General features: G+C 38.9%; 1 protein-coding gene across 1 annotated transcript in view; it reads right to left on the bottom strand.

Annotated features, from left to right (window-relative positions):
- The window catches only part of LOC120784592 (eukaryotic translation initiation factor 3 subunit H), a 53,488-nt gene that overhangs the window by 12,253 nt on the left and 23,180 nt on the right, over positions 1–18,055 (bottom strand). The window contains exons 3-5 of the mRNA XM_040118514.1: positions 9,319–9,486; positions 5,545–5,644; positions 2,813–2,962 (exon numbers count right to left, since the gene is read on the bottom strand). Of these exons, the coding sequence (XP_039974448.1) occupies positions 2,813–2,962; positions 5,545–5,644; positions 9,319–9,486 (418 nt within the window). The remainder of the gene's footprint in view (positions 1–2,812; positions 2,963–5,544; positions 5,645–9,318; positions 9,487–18,055) is intronic.

Raw genomic sequence — 18,055 nt, 5'->3', positions numbered from 1 at the left:
CATAAAGAGAGCTATTATTGACCAGTGATCAAAAACACCTCTCCTCAAAGTCCATCTCTTTGGATCAAGTTTGTCTGTCAAGGGTCATTTCCAGTTTCCAGTTATTTCTCCTCACTTTCATCACCTGTCTCATTCCTTCTATAGTTGCAGCTCAAATAAAGTCTTACAGTTCTTGTTCGCTCTCCCTGCACTCAATCTACTTCTCCCTTATATGAAATCAGTGTATTCCTATAGACTAGAAAGCTATGTTTACATAGCCTTCCATTGTCCTACAGTTTCAGTAAAGAAAGCCAATTACACCAATTAAACAGTAGGTGATAGACTGACCAAGTAGACCCTTTACACTGCAGAAAAAAAAGTAAATGAGGTTTAAAGGATGATTCACAATGAACTATGTAGGCTGCTCCACAGTGGAGAAATGTTAGGATGGATGAAGACCATGTCAGATGGCCCACACATGAAAAGCTTTGTGTCCTAACATGAATATAGGCTACTTTGTAACATTGTAAACAAAGGCATTTCAAGACTGTTTGGGGGAAAAGCTACATAAATGAATTCACATTCATGCAATCCATCACCACGATCAACATCATCATCTGTGGTAAGAACAACCCTATTTTCTGGAGTGAAACTGCATTCACTCAGCCTTAGACGTAGATGACATTGACAAATGGGGCTGCAGATTGGAAAATGAGACAAAAGGAAAAAACATTAAATAAAACCTATTATCGTTTACTTTTTTGAAAGGGTGGAAATGAGGAGAAAAGGGTGGAGCTGTCAGCAGAAGATGTAGAGAGACAGACACTACAATCCAATACAAGGACAGAGCTGTGCAGCAATCTGACAACTTCAGGAAACAATTTCATCTCGCCAGACATCCCCTCGGCAGTCATGCCAGGAAACCTATGCGGAGGGCAGGGCTGCTTCTCCCCCAATCGGGGTCATATCAAAAGCTATGCGTCAACCTCTGAGTAGTCATTTGGAAAATGAAACAATATGCAAGGGAAGTGAGGTTTTCTCCTTCAGTCTATTTGACAATTTGTAGCAAATGACCACACACATGCATTCTACAGAGCTGTGTACATAGAACAATTCATTTCATTGTTGGCCTACTTGTGTTACAGGACACAGATGAAAAGAATCACAACAACTCCTGATGTGCTACACTGCAGTGTATAACTAAACACAGTGTATTTTACGTGCTAACAGTGTGTAAACCAACACTTTGAGTCGTTATTGTGCTAATTTCTCACACCTGCCCCTGGGAAGCTTTTTGATTAGCAGCTTCACAGCTGTTGCTCCACTTGCAGCGGTTTATCTCCATAAATGATTGCTGATTAATTCTCCCGAGACTTATGCTGAGGGCCTCTGAGATCTAAACGCAAGACTTAAAGGGCCAGGCTGAGAGTTGATATGGTGGGGTAATATTTGTTCACATTATGCTCATTAGTGATGGAAGAAAAAGTTTGTCGGCAAATACTGCTTTTAGAGACATTTCTGAATAAATATGCTTTGACATTTAGATGTGGCATTTACTGTACCTTGTTTTAGACTATATACTGCAATCAAACATCCAATACTAACCCAGAGGCACACCAGTAAGCTTCTAAGTCAGTTAAGTAGTCAAAAATGAAAAAGAACTAGAATTTGTATGTGGGCTCTTAGTTCTGTGTGTGCTACAGATCTCATCCAAACAACAAATGCTTGTTAGGGTTTGCTTTGGCTATATTGTGCATCTTACAGATAGTAAGATGCATGTATAGAATATACTATTCAGCTCACTTTTGTATTGTACTGACATTGCTTGTCCACCAAATCTGACCCTCTCTTTGTAAGTGTTGTCAGATGAGTATTCAATTTATGTTTAAGCTGTTTAGAGTAAACTACACCAGGCTGTGTTCATTACAATGAAGCAATGTTTAATTCAGTGTAATAATACATCTCTTTAAATTGTTTTAATAGATTTTAAAGGACAATGCCATACAAGCGTGAGCTCTAGCTACAAAAACAGTTCTTGTTTGTAAGAATTGGATTTGGTCTTTTCAAGGGATTTTGTGATAATAATAAAAAGTTGAAATTAAACCAGTTTTCCTAAGAAGTATTTGAATACAACACTAAGACTATATATGGTGGGTGAACAGAAGACAGATTACATCAATAGCCCTCTTATTTTTTCCTCCAATCTGGTACAGTTTCGAACAGCACAGAAGACACAGATTAATGCCCAGGAGTTCCCTAATGTCAAATCAGATTTAATTTAGAAATAGTTTTAATTCATGTCGGTGAAATTAGCCTGCCAGTTTAAAGAAATACCATGACGTGCTTTTAAAGAAAGCTTGTAAGACACTTTTAATAACTGACTGCATTCTTCAGTAGATATGTATTTTCTATACTATGCTAACCAAGTGCAAATGAATCAAATTAATTAAATAACACTTTGTTACGTGTTGGATGGTTTGGTTAGTGATGTGTACATACAAAATCGAGAGAGATCCAAATCCCTCCTGAGTTATACAGCAGAGAAATCTGTTAGATCACCTACGTATTCCATGCAATGCCAGTGTTAGGTTACAAAATTTACAGCGAGATTGAAGGTCGGGGGTTTTTACGGAGGACAAATGTTGATAAACCCACACAATTCCCCACAAGACCATGCATAAGCAGCTTGTAATTGTTGATCCCTTGAGGATGACTTGTGTGAAATAGTTAAACCATATAGCAGATGTACCTGCATTCACTCTTAACATTTTTACAAACAAGGTGTCTGGCCTTAGGCCATCTTGGTAAATGGCTGCCTGAGCTCACGTCTGACCTGCTTGAGAGGCTGAGCAGTTCATGCTTGTCGGCGACTGTGGACTTCTCCTCCAACTCCCACAACAGTACGCTGATGAGGTGGGAATTCTTGATGACAATAGGCACCTCCTCAAACATATGCTCGAAGCCGATGTTAGCCTTTTTTAAGCTAGAGAGTGAGGGATGAGACAGGAGAGACAAAGGCAGAAGAAGAAAGGTTAACACAATGTGCCTTCACAGCGGGGATGTAGACATGCTATCATAAACTGCAATCTTTGAGCCATTTCCAGTAAAACTGGAAAGGATATCTGTAACTCACATTCTGAGACTCTGGAAAAATCTCCTTCATATCGTGGTATAAATTACAATCATATTGTCCAGCCTTGAGTGACAGCACTGTTCTTTCTATTGTGTTGAAAAATAGCTATAGTGTACTAAAACCCAAGGGGAACATTATTCTCTGTCTGAGTCATTGAGCGATTTTAAGGGGAAAGCTTGCTTGTTTATGCAAAAGACTGCATGCATGACACAATACATGAGAAATGACTGTGAATCAGTGGTGGAAATTAGCCTGTAACAAACAACATCCATTCCAAGAAAACCCAATCTTAGCTGATTCTTAGCCATTTTGAACATGTTGTAAGTGACCAGAGAGTGGGTCTGTTAACATTTGGTCTACCTCTATGTCTGTTTTCTTTCCTCTCAGGTCTGCTTCTGACTTATTTCGGTGTTTTACTTCTTGTAGGTGTATGCTTGTTATTACAACACAAGATGCAATGGAGTATTGTACTGTTACAACTTGCCTTGTAATTCTCAGTAAACTGAACCTCATCCATATAAAAGCAAAATGAATAATAATGTTGTGCATGTTGCACTTTGATATCTGAGAATGGTGTTATACGATAGGATGTCCATATTGCCTACCCGGAGCAATGACTCAGTAGCCCAAATGACTTTTTTATGGGTTCTGCTGATAAGCTTGGAAAGCACCGACCGATTTTCAACCACCTCTTCTTGCTCTTCAGGATCTCATTCTCTGACATGGCCTTGTTAACACAAAATTGAACTTAAACTTTGCTTAATGTCTCACATAAATCCAATAGCATTGACTGACTGCCTTTGTTCAGCCTGTCACTTGTGCACACTGCATGAGCTACAAATTAATGTCTATATATGTCTAATGTTGGCTTGTTAAATGCATTGTGCTTGTTATTGGATCAATACGCACACACTTTATTAATCCACCATGTGCACTGTGCCAGAAACTGAGATGTTTATATTGTGCTTGTCTGTGTCATAAATTCTACTAAGGTAATTTTGATAAATGTTTTTTTGTATTCAAGTAGAGCATCACCTCAGGCAAACTTTAAGAGGAGACTCTGAGGCAATGGAAGTGGGCTGTAAGTGTGGAGGAGAAAAATCAGTATGGCTAACAGCAGTCTATAAGGAAAATCTATAATGATATGAATACTGTTTGTTATACATATTGGCACAATTATGCATCTGGAGTGCTTTAAAATATTTCCTGCATATTATGACCTTTTGAAAAGCCTGCAGAGTGATATAAAAAGGCATCTATGAGGAACTAGGACAGTACACTCAAGGCAGGACAAATTGCTCAATCCTACTGGACTTTGGCACACTTAATGCCATGCTCTTTCCAAGTTGGGCACTGCTGGACAAAGCCAAAGGTTGACTCAACAGGCTGACTAATTTCATGCTTTAGATTGTGTGCTCAAGTGGAGGCTATTGACCACTGCCTTGATAGTCCGGCAGATTTGGAGGGCAGTTCAAAGGGATGGGTCTATTCAGCACTCATCTGTCCCTGCCTTTCATTTCAAAAAGGTGCACAATATATGCAAGCTTATGTAACATCAAACACACCAACATGAAAGACACTGCTTTTTCCGCACGCTGTAGTGGGGGGAAAAAATGAAACACTTTTGAAGTTTTGCATCTTTGGAAAAAAGAAACATTATTGATATTCAGATTTCTAGTCTATTCTGAAAATAGGAGGGTAGAGAAAAGTTTTTTGTAATGTGGTGATATTGTCCTTTCCTGCCCTGAGCTGCCCATTTTCAAATGTGGGCTTATTGGCAACACTGATAGCTACAGATTGGAGCCATAATAAATCATAGGAGCTAATCAAACGCTGCAGAAATGAGAAGGATCCTGACTCTGGGCCAAACACATAGGGTCAATAAAAGAGTGGCTGGTAATATAGACACAGGTGGAAAAATGCAGACAGGAAAGAAATGGGAAAGCGAAAAGAAATGATGCAGTTAAGTTGACCCTTCTCCCTACAAATATACTTGCTTTTAGTGGATTTCAAAATGTATATCTGACGTTCTGAATGGACAGCAAATTAATGCCTCTGGGACTTCTTCACTGAGCTGTTAAACTGGCATTTGTCAATACATGAGTGTGTCTCTTCATGTGTGTTTATGCATTTGTTAGTTTGTGCACTTGGATTATCCTGAACTGCCTTTTTAGCTGCAATTTAAAAGCAATTATGATAAGCCTTGAGGTCAGAAAATGTGTAAACATGGTACATTTGTTTGACGGGCAAGGACAAGCTGATAAATCATCATCATCGGCATCCATCTCCAAATGCTACTAAATGCTTCCACTGTGGATCCACAATGTGAGCTAATTTGTTTATACTTATACACACACAAACACAAGACATGCACTTCTTTGTGATCATGAAACTCATCCACATAGTGTCTTTTTTGTCTATGAGCTACTCACCCCTCAGGCGTGAAATCTTTCTCTTTGCAGATCTCCATGAGTTTCGGAGTAAGCCTGTAAGCCTTGAGGGATAGGGAGCCTTGGGCCGTCTTTATAGGGTCTAGAATGACAAGTGAGAGAGATGAAAAATGACAAAAATGATTTGAAACTGTCCTTTGAATCTTATTCTTTGAATCCAACAAACAAGACTGGTGTTCACAACATTGTTGTCACAAATTTAGAAAATGAATAAAATTTCTTGTAGCTTTCTAAAAAATGTAAGAAAATGATGGTTTCGTAGGTTTTGTCTAGTTGATCCCAAATAATCAGTACCATGTAAAATTTTATGGTCATCTGCAGACATACACTGGAGGACTTGAGTGAGCACAGTTGCTCCAGTAATATACAATCACACCTTAGTAGTAAGTTCTCTAATGGCCTTGGAGTGTACTAAAGCAGTGAGGGGTTAAGTGCCTTGCTCAAGGGCAAATTGAAGATAACTGAATGAGTTAGAACATTTGTCCTTCAGTTTTTGCTGCCCACATTTTCATAGTCAACAAGCTTCTCATTACAAGCCTAATTTTTTTTACCTTGCCGGCAACTGCTTCAAACTGAACACCTCAAATATGTTAATTTGAAGCTGGTTATCAAAGTTGTTCCCTTAAAGTAACAGAGTGTATATGAAAAAGAAGAAGTATGCAGTGTGAATATAAACCTACAAATAGTCAAAAGGTAATTTTCCACATTCTACAACATCCTTATACAATGACTTAACAAACTCATAGTGTATTAACTTCAGAGTGGAGTGAACATTTAACTTACTTAAGATTCAGCCATTTTCTTAAGATGTTGTTTAAAGAAGAGCCTGGTAATGAAGTTAGAGAGATTTTACAACTTCCATTCCCTTTCTCTTGCCAATAAGCAAAGCTAAATTTAAATACTAAATCTGCAAATGGAATTTGCAAATGGAATCCACCACAAGCCAAAATTATAATATTGTCTCTAATTAAGAATGCATGTTGTCCCTACTAAAAATGAAAGCAGTATCCTGTAATTAAGAGTCTTTGTTCAACACTATACTCAGCGTGTTTTTTTTTTTTCATTTTCACACATGTAAAAGTGTCAAGTTAGTACCATATTTCCAAAAACAGAAAGAAATCTAACTGAGGCCTGTACTACAAAGAAAGTTCAACATACCCAGGAAATCTCTTCATTATCTGGCTTCACTAGGTTTAACAACTGTAATCACACTAAGTGGTCACACGACGGTGTTCATCAACTCGGTAAGTCAACCCAGGTTTTCCCCAGTGTGTTCAAATAAAAGGGGCAGTGTTTGCAGCATATGACCAATCGCAAACATGGACAAATCTACTGGCAACAGAGCAGCATATTTTACAAACAAAGAGCAAACTATAATAGTAGACAAATAGGAAGAAGTTAAACACATAATCCAGGCTAAAAGTAACAGTTGCAGCTGGTGAATAAAGGAAGGACAGCTGGCAAAAAATCACTGTGTGAATGTGTAAGTTAATAGGCTTATATCACTGGCCCATCATTAGGGCACAGGTAGATCTGACTATAATTATATTTGTGTATTCCATTACATTAATAATGTTGCTTAAATGTATTCTTATGGTTTGTATGACATTTTTTGCATATTCTTTGAGCTGCAACCCCGGCAGTGTCAAACTGACTTGGGAGCATCTAAAATAGATACAGAAGCATAATTCCAAGTAGCAAGTAGGCTTACTTTCATACCTTGTAAATACAACAAGTACAAAGCTTCTGTGCTTAAATCACTCCCTGTTGTAGGATGATATCGGTATACAAAAGCACAATGAAATGAAGAGGAGAAGAGGGGGCCCTCCCACTCTTGCTCTCCTAAAAGATCCTCTCGTGATCCACGCACCGAGCTCCATGGTATCCTTTACGAAATGGTGATGCCATTTTTTTCCAAGACAATGTACTGGTCAGTTGGCGGTGCTTTTACACACATTGATCTGTTATCTTGAACATAACCTGCTCTAGAGCAGTTCGGATGTGCAGCATAAGTTACAACGACAGTGTACCCCGTTAAGAAGTGAACCACAGTCATAACCCTGAAAACCCAGGGTTAAACGTGCAGTTACCTCGCAAACCCCAAAGGTGCTTCCTCAGATAATCAAGCAGGATATTAATTTCTGTATGCTGTTTACAAACAGGAGTTAAAAGCTTGCTACAAATGACGTTCTGTGCCTGATCGGTCATATTACATGTCCCTGACTTGAAAGCTTGGACCTGCATGGAGCTGTTTGAAGGTTAGCTCTGTGCCTGTGTCTTTTTAACTCATCTGTTCAACTCCTGTAAAAACTGTTGTCGTGGTGAACATATCAACAATTTGCTCTAATTCTAAGCTGTCACTAGACTGCTGCTATTAACTCGCCAGTTGGCCATCTGATTGATTCATCCATTGGCATAAAATGAGCTAATGACAAAGAGGACAAAAAGGGAATCAATTTTCTTTCCCTTTGACTTTACACAGAGAGCCATTAAGCACTGCATTATTGATTGACATTAACAGGAGACCTCGTTTAGAATGAGAAAGGGCTGACTGAGTGACTGCCTGAATTAGCCTACAGGCTGCCAGGACTAGATCAGACGGGTGCATATGTCAGATGGTTAAAATTAATCTTTGTCTATCATGAATTTGTACCAATCTGAGAACATGACAACCCTGAATTGATTCCTTTACACTCACAAGCACTGAAACATTGATGAAATTTAAAGCTGGTAATAATTTTTTTAAATGACAATTGCAGTTGCCACCTGTCTCTTGACTCAAAGTGGATAAACACTGAGCTATTTTAATGAAAGATAGTGACATCAAGTCAGCGAGCTTGTAAGACTTTGTGCCACCCTGGCTATGCTTTACTGTCATTTTTCGGTTCATAAACCTGAAGGAGGTAAACTCAGCACATCATAAAGTTTGCAATACAGGTAGAAAAAAACTGTCTTGATACCATCTGACATTTTGACAATGTCTACATTTGATTGTATGTCCTTTGCTTGTAAAAGTCTGATGTGCGAGTTGCATTTCAACACCATGTATATACGGTATACACGTAAAAGCCAGCAGTACTCTCACAGAAACCAATATCAGGTTTCAATTTGCTGATACGTAGGTTTTTTAAATATTTCTTTCATTTGAAAGAAAGCTCATGCCATCTGGGATGGCAAGTTGTGGTGCAGCAATTATGGGAAGCTCTTAAAGGTTTTTACTGTTAAGCAGGTGTTGGCACATGATGTCCGTAAGTTGTACGTTTGTTGCTAGCAGCTACCTTGTTAGTCCTGTCTATTTTCCATCTTGTCACTGCCTGGGAGGGTGGCAGACAGACATAGGCCTCCTCCACAACACACTGCAACATTTTTTGCACTTGCTGTTGATGATTTACTAGGATGGAATAACTCCGGGTCTTCGCTGTGTTATGCAGGAATTTACACCATACTACCTCTACACCACCCATGCATCCTTCTACCCTGATGTTTGATATAAACTGCAGCTTGACTGGTTTGTTATGTATTTGATTTGATTCCAAACCATAGAAGGATTAGTAGATCCTAATAATAATAATAATAATAATAATAATAGAATAAAAGGTTGTATTATTAACCTAATGGTGCTAGCCTGTCTGGACACATGGCCATCCTTTTCTTTAATCTGATGACCACAGGTCCCACCCAGAAATAGTGGTATACACTAGAAGAAACATATAATCAAAACAGTCTTTACACAGTCTTCTCTGTAGGTTTACTCACCATAGATGAGAACAACTGACTCTTCAATGGCATGCTGGTAGCTGAACTGGGAGTCGAGCAGCGCTCGGCTGACAAAGGAGCCATAGTAGGTGGACTGGTACCAGCCAACATGCAGATGGTCAATGTTGACGTGACGCAGAGAACGCATCATCTCCATCTGGTACTGGACTACAGGCGGAAAGGAAGGGGTAGGCATGGAGATAGAGGGAGGACATCAGGGACAGAGAAAAGGAGAGAGAGAAAAAATTAAGTTTAGAATGAACTTCACTGAAATCACCTTTTTTTTTGTTTTGGATCTGTGAATATCTAGTTTCCATCTGGAACTAGAGGTAGGGAGGGAGAAGATGTGAGAAAAAAAAAAAGCATGGATGTGCAGGAGAGATTCATTTAAACAGAGAAAAACAAAGGCTTCATCTTCTGTTATCAAGTGGTTGTGGTGGATTTTTTTAAAACAAACATCAACTGGGATCACCAGTCCCCTTTTCCATTCTTTATGTCAGTAAATATATCCTGGTAGGGAGACAACGGCTGGATAGATACACAGACAGGCCTCAGTTACTGGAGAGAAGGCTAGATACATTACTAGCAAAGCCATTTCATTACGCCAGACACATCCTAGGGACAGAAATACAAACAACCTGCCTCGCCGGCTGTAAGTAACAACCAAAGCAAGCAAGCAAAACAGCATCTCCATGCAGGCTAGCTGGGGGAGGTTGATAAATCAGGGTGTTAATGGGCATCTGTGGCCCACAAAACCCCAGTCTGTAGAGCACATCCTTCTCTTGCCGGGGCTGTTAACAAGAATAAACTGAAGTGGTGGAAAAGACAAAAGGTGGAAAGCAGAGAGAAAAAAAAGTGTAGATGTGAAGATGGAAAGTTTGAGGACACAGGCAACAGAGGAAGAAAGGGGAATAAAAGATAACAAATAAGTAAAAGAGAACTGTTGGAGAGGAGAACAGTAACAGAAAGGAAAACATTTTTCTTTTGGCTTCTTTCTAACGGCCTTAATTTGACCCCTGGTGGTGATATTATGTAAAGCAGGGAGTGCTGTCAGTCAAAATATATTAACATTTCTGTTGGTCACTTCTAGGCATTTGACATAACAGAGTTCATGTAGCACTCACAAAAAGACTCAGAGCTTCCGTTTGGAGATCAGCAGAGTCTGGAGCATTTTACGCAATACTTTCTGGTGTATCTGCATGAACTTATCCAGTCTTTAACCAACATTAAACATTCAACTCTTGCATGACTGCTGCATGGGAAGGAAGGCAGCACCGAGATGCCTCTTCCTCCGGACAATAAAATGTTACTGAATTTTAACAACATCTGGATTGGAGCACTGGATGGGGACAGTCGGGCACAGTGGCCCAACTCATCGCCCGTCCAGCAGGAATGGAGTGCATGTACCAATCTACCCTTGTAATCTAGCCTTTTATTCAGTGAGTGACATAGTCAGGGAGACAAAAGCAAGCAAAGCAGATGGATGGGAGAACACGGGGAGGGAGGTAAGGAAGTAGAGGAACTGAGGAAGATAGGGTATATGAGGGGGAAGAGAGATTCCAGACCATGTAGCAATTCTCTGGCACTGTGTGCGTTTTTCAGCGCTGATTCTTAGGTATAGTAGCACACCAACAGGAGAAATGTACGTATAGTGTATTTCACAGGGGAAAATTAGCTGTTGTGGGGTGGTCTGTAGTGTCTGTAGTGACGAATGAGAAGTAGATGAGAATTAAAACATGGAGTAGGAGAGACAAGTAACAGAAGAAGCAAGAGAGAGAGTATGAGGAAAGAAGAGTGTGTTCGTGACAGACTGAGAGTTAGTCTGTTGGAGAGTGGCTCTGCCAAGGGGCTGCCTAGCAGCAGAGTCCAAGACACACAGAGCTGAATGGAGAGAGAAGGCAGCCTGCCACCTAACTACTGTGTCTGTCTCTGCACTTCTATGCCAATCAGTATGGGTACTTACCTGTAAGGCGCCACTGATGCGTATATCTGCCCCAACACCCTTTCATTAGCAAGCAAATTGTGCACAAAGTGATCTGTCTCCAAGGTGAAAGCTGAGGGCTGGAGAATTGACAACAGAGGCAGGAAAACCAGCTCTCTCTCTTGCCTTATCCAATCGCCAACTCTCTTCCCAGTTCTTTGTAACCTTAATGTTTGGACAATATCTTTATATGCCATGTAACATCAGTGTGTTTTGTAAAACTATGACTTTTCTTTGAGACTCATCACTTATTACTAACAAAACAGATTGGATCTGTGTGGAGTTTTTGCCTGCATAGAAACTTCCCATTCACCCTGTGTCAATCTAAGTAGATAAAACGACTTTGTAAATACTGCTGACTCCCGTTTTGCAATGTGATTATTATATTATTGTAATTATATTATTATATAATTCATTTTATAATTATATAGATCCATTTTGTTTTTGTTATGTCTTGACCAAAGTGTAATCGCCAGCTAATTCATAAATTACAGCACTAGATTAGCTAATGATTGCCTCAATAGTTACGCAACTGAGGAACCTTAACTATCTCTCAGAGTAAGGATGGGATACTGAGGTTGTTTAACAACACATCAAAAAAATACATGCAACAACTGAGCATATTTTAATCATTAAATCATGCCACTACACAAGTAACAGTTTCCCCAGCTAACTAACCCACCCCTTTATAAACCTGAGTTGTGTTTAAACCTGAGTATCAGTTAATATGGCGATGCCTTCATAAGTAGCAATATGCACAACTCACAATCACTTGCCTTGCTTTTCAATTAACCTCCTATCTACAGTGATTCGGGAATACTTCAAAGTCAGTGACTCTTCTTTCATCTGATGTTAAGTTTAGATTTCGATGGATGTTGGTGTTTTTACAGCTGTCTCCAAATTCTTCTCAATGTCCTTGAGACTTCTTTACAACTGGTCTCATTCAGAATCTCTCTGTAGAATTCAAAGACTGAACTGTGAAAAGGCACGAATCTGGGGAAGGTTACGCAATCATTTTTGAGCTGCTGAGCATTTCAAAAGCGAAGAGTTGGCGCAAAAGGAATTCAAAGGTAGGGCATCTGAGCAGCCGAGAGCAACCAAGTGACCAAGATGCCACTTAGGATGCACACAGAGATAGAAATTTTTGGCAGAAATTAAAGAACATTATTCTGGGGCAGCAACATGTAGCTCTTCACAAATCAGTTTTTAAATTTGTTAGGGAAAAAGATAATGCAGCCAAATAGTCAAATGATGATGTTCCTCTGAATTACAAATAACATATTTGATTAACCAGATTTCCAGCTGGGTATTTTGGGAAAGATTTATGCTCTAGACAATTTTCACTAGTTATGCAGCTAAAGCAGACAATGCATTGACTTCACATTAATATTCTCAACTTTCACACATGTTCCAATTAATTGTTACACTTCATATTGTTTGTATCTCGTTAATTCTAATTTATGGACAAATACAAACACACGCACACACACAAATACACAAATACACACACACACACACACACACACACACACACACACACACACACAAAACGTTTCACGAATTTTTTATAGGGAAAAAAAACAATAGGGCTTATGAAACATCTGATATTTGCCATTTTTATTTTAAGGACTGAGCAATTCATTTTCATTGCTTTTGTTAATCACTGAATTGACTGACTTAAGAGATAATATAATGAAGACTGACAACAAAGTAACAATGATTTCCAGAATCAAAGATTCAAACATTACAAGGAGAGAGAAGAAAAAAAGCTTTCGAACATTCTGTACTTAAATATGGAGAAAAAGGAGGCATGTGATGGGAACGTAGCCATCTGTGCTCTGATTAATTAATTAATAATGTTTTCCATTCTTTTGACCTACGACTGATGTGAAGGTGACCTTCAGTAAAGCACCTAAACCTGAGTTTCAATGGAGCCACTCTGACAGACTAGAGAAGAATCAAGTTGTTGGGAGGGCATCTCAGAGATGTCTGACGTGTGCACATGTGGTAAATACTGACAAATATTCCTCAGACTATTCATCTTGAAAAAAAAAAAAAAAAAAAAAAAAAAAGGATACTATCAAATGTATTAAGACCGATGTTGATCTCTAACTCAAGCAAATCATAGTTGGAGGTTAGGTGCCAATGCATAATGTATCTGTACTTCGCCTTCTCCCTCCCTCTTTAAAACTATGTTAGCAGCCACCATGGGTCCCAGACCTGTTTCAGGAAAGTCCTCCCATGATCAAATTAAAACAATACCTTTGATATCTGATATCTAGATCCTGTCCAGGAACAAGACTCAACCATCCTAGAAAATGTACAGTGAATATGAAAAGTATAAATACCCCAATTAAAATGGCAGGTTTTTGTGATGTAAAAAAAATGAAACCAAGATAAATTATTTCACAACTTTTTCCACCTTAAATGTGACCTATAACCTAAAAAAGAAAAAACAAAAAGTATTTAGAAAAAAAACAACTTACAATTATAATTTGGAGTATGGTTGTGTACAGAATCAACCAATCGCATTCAAACTCATGTTAAGAAGTAGTTAGTATACATCCAGTCATCAATTTAAGTGACACTGATTAATCCCAAATGAAGTTCAGCTGTCCCTGTAGGATTTTACTTTCATCATCTTAGTTGCAAACTACAGCAAAAGCTATGGTCCACAAAGAGCTTCCAAAGCATAAATGCAATCTAATTGTTGAAAGGTATTTATCAGGAGAGGGGTTCAAAAGAATTTCCAAGGCATTAGCTATAGCATGGAAAACAGTGAAGACAGTCATCAAAAAGTGTAGAAAATATGGCACAACAGGGACATTACCAAGAACAGGACATTCCTCCAAAATTGATGAAAAAATTATGAGAAAACTTGTAAGAGAGGCTGCCAAGAGGCCCACAGCAAAATTAAAGGTGCTGCACAAATTTCTGGGAAGTACTGGTTGCTCCCTGCATGTTACAACAATCTCTCGTATTCTTCATATGTCAGGGCTACGGGGTAGGGTGGCAAAACGTGAAGTCTTTTCTCACAAAAAACAAAAAAAACCCCAAAACAGACAAATAAATGAATAAATCCAGGCCTGGCTAATTTTGCAAAAAACAAATAAAATAAAACAAAATAAGATGAAATAAAATAAAGCCCAAATCCATGTGTTATAGTCTGATGAGACCACGTTTGAACTTTTTGGCCATAATTCCAAAAGGTATATTTGGTGCAAAGAAGATTAAAGTTTTGAAATGGCCAAGCCACAGCCCAGACCTGAATCAAATTGAAAATCTGTGGGGTGACCTGAAGAGGGATGTGCACTGGAGATGCCCTCACAATCTGACAGATCTGGAATGTTTTTGCAGGGAAGAGTTGGCAAATATTGACAAGTCAAGATGTGCCAAGCTTGTGAAGTCCTACCCTAAAAGACAAGTACTGTAATAAAATCAAAAGGTGCTTCAACAAAAGTATTATTTTAAGGATGTGCACACTTATGCAACCAGGTTATTGTAAGTTTTTTATTTTTCATTTTTCTTCCTTAATGGTTTCATTTATTTTTTCCTTGAATTTTATAGGTTATAGGTAACATTCAATTTAAGTATGTCATCAAGGCATGGGAGACGGGGGGAGCACGCACCACCGTTTCTATTCCACACTCATTTCTAATGCCCTGCCGCCTCTCTAATCACTCAATCTGGGTCCGGAGGCCAAACAGGGAATGAATCTGCCCATTCCCTTACTACTGCTTGATTGTGAGTGTGTTTGTATGAGTGTGTGAGAGTGTGTGTGAGAGTGTGTGTGAGAGTGTGTGTGTGAGACAGAGACAAAATGAATGTGCGTTTAAAAGAGTATGTGTAAAACCACGAGTTCACTAAGGGAAACTGAAAATGAGAAAGGTAACAGGACGTGATGCTGAGTGAGAGCATAAAATGTGGGAGAGCAAGAATTTTTTTTTTTTTTTTTTACAAGAACAGGTAGGTGTGCTTAAATGTGTGGAAAACACACTGAGAAGAGAAAGTGTGAGATGTGTTTAACCTAAGGATGCAATGTACTGCATGCAGTACATCTAAAGCGAGTGTGTATGTGTATGTATGGTGGAGCGGAGGTATTTATCAGCTGGGAGCTAAACTCTACACCTTGGACAGTAATGTTAAGAGTCATAATCAACAAGGCACTACCAGTGTGTATATATGTGTGTGTGTGTGTGTCTTCGCAATGAACCAGACAGATAGTCCTTACTCTAATTCTCAATGACAAAAGAGGTGAACTGCATCAGACCTTTCATTCTGCTGCAGGCCACAACATCTCAACACAGGCAGTGAGATGTGTGAGTGTGTATGCGTCTCTGAATGCGAGGATGCATGTATCTGTGTGTCACAACACATTCTAATCACCACCTTGACAGGCTGATGGGGCCTTGCCTGGAAAGTCTGTTGTGGTTTCAAAACATACACATACCCACGCACACACGTGTGGCCGCGCATTAGAAAGGCACTTTCACACATGCACTAGCTTTAGTTTATATCCACTATTGTCAAGTTGAGCAGATGAATAGAATAAAGTAAGTAAGTAAAAATTTGTTAATATAGCACGTATATAAACCTAGCTTACAAAGTGATTTACAAAAGAAAAAAAGGTTAAAAGAACAAAAGATAAGTAAAAAGAACATTACAAAAGGAGACATAGCACAGTAAAACAAAAATCATTGTTTTTACATGACAAATCAAAATAGTGTATATAATAACTCAAGTACAAAAAAACTTCGAAAAAAAGATCTTAAGCTGTGAAATACAACACCCAAGAGAGTTTGCCGACATGTCTCCCAGGTGGAGGCTGTTCCACAGCCTGGGGACCCGGGAAAGCAAATGCACAGTTCCCTCATGTCTACAGTCTTGAGTGAGGTACAACTAGCAGGGCACGCTCAGAAAACCTAAGGGGCCTAACAGAAGTAAAAGGCATTAGTATTTCACTGACATACTCAACAGCAAGATTATTTGAGGCTTTATTGAGGAGGAGAAGGATCTTCAATTGAATCCTAAATTTAATCGGAAGCCAGTCTAGGGACATCAGAACCGGGCAGGAATAAAGAACATTGCAGAAGTCTAAGCGAGAGGACACAAAAGCATGGATGACCATTTCCAACAGCTGGAAAGAGAACAGAGGGTGTATTTTTGTAATATTCCTCAGGTGAAAGTAGCTGGACTGACGTTTTTATCAAATTTTGGCTGGTAGTCAAAAACGCCGCCTAGGTTTTTGATTAAAGATTTTCTATTAGTAGCTAATGAGCCGAGGTGTTGTTTGATATTAGTAGAGACCTGATCTCGGGCGAAAACCAGAACTTCAGTTTTACTGTGATTTAATGGAAGAAAATTTTGAGACATCCAGTTAGTAATCGAGGCCAGACACTTGTGCAGGGCAGTAAAATTTGAGAGGTCACTGGACCTAACAGATTAGTAGAGCTCTGTGTCATCGGAGTAGCAATGATAAAATAACTAAATTGTCAGATCAAGTGCCCTCAGGGAAGCATATATAATGCAAATAAAATGGGTAGAGGAATTGACCCCTGAGGCAAGTGTGGGAAACAGTATCAATCAAATCACTGAAGGAGATGGGAGAGCGTTGATCTGGTAGGATGGGACAGATGTGGGATGGCTCAGTATGGGAGCTAGAGAGGCTGAGGAGCATGTTAGATGCTCCTATTCTGTTGATTTTATCTGCAAAAAAGGATTTTTAAAAAAAAGTCATAATCCTCTAAATGTAGGGACATGCTGGAGGCTGGGTTATTTAAGAGACGGTCAATAGATTTAAAAAGAAACCTAGATTTGTGTTTATTTGTATACTGTATATCAGGTCATGTGAGCTCTACTTATTGGTTATTGAAATAACCATTTCGTGCATCCTCAATTTTTTGATTCAGCAAGACAATCAAGTCTTTCATTTGAGCATAGTTGTGAAGCAGCCATTGACTTTTCACCTAGGCTCGGCTTGTCTACATTCTCTCTTAACAGAGCGGATGTCAACATTTATCCAGGGAGATGAATTGGATTTAGAAACTGATTTAGTATTAAGAGGGGCAACAGCTTCTAGAGCAGATGCACATACAGTATATCATTAAAATGGCTAACCATGTCATCAATATGCAAAGATGATGACCCACCTTGATTAAACACAGAAAAACTAGAAGAAAATGTAGTTAAAGACTGACTATTAATGAGACAGTGCGCTTCTGGGTTAATAGGGTTGAAAGTAAGATAGTATCAAACATAATACATTTGAGATCAGCTATAAAATCATCAAATTTTAGAGAGCTAAGTGTCATATCCAAGGTGAAAAGTAGGTCAAGTTTATGGCCACGGATGTGGCTGGCCCTTTACATGTTGGAAAAAAAATTAAGAGAGACAGTTATATTAAAATCACTTGCTGGGGTACTGTTGCATCATCTACATGGAAACTGACATCACCAACTATAATCATTTTGTCACAGACAACCGCAGCAGCAATAAAGTCAGAAAACTCAGATAAAAAGTTACTGTTTGTGTAAATGACAATGCAACATAAAGGAATAGTGCAGCTGATGAGAAACACGAGAGCCTCAAAGCTAGTAATTTTTTATAGCAGTAAGAACAGAGCATTAAGTTATTTTTAAAAACCACAGCTAGGCCACTACCATGGTAACTTGGATTAGGGGAGTTACTAACTAAAATTTGTGGGGCATTGCTCCAAAAGTTGACTACATTCTACTTCCTTCAAGCCAGGTTTCAGTT

The sequence above is a fragment of the Xiphias gladius genome, chromosome 22 (genome assembly GCF_016859285.1).
Source record: "Xiphias gladius isolate SHS-SW01 ecotype Sanya breed wild chromosome 22, ASM1685928v1, whole genome shotgun sequence".
In the NCBI taxonomy this organism is placed as follows: Eukaryota; Metazoa; Chordata; class Actinopteri; order Istiophoriformes; family Xiphiidae; genus Xiphias; species Xiphias gladius.
The sequence above is the reverse complement of the archived record's forward strand: the minus strand, read 5'-3'. Positions and strand labels throughout refer to the sequence as shown.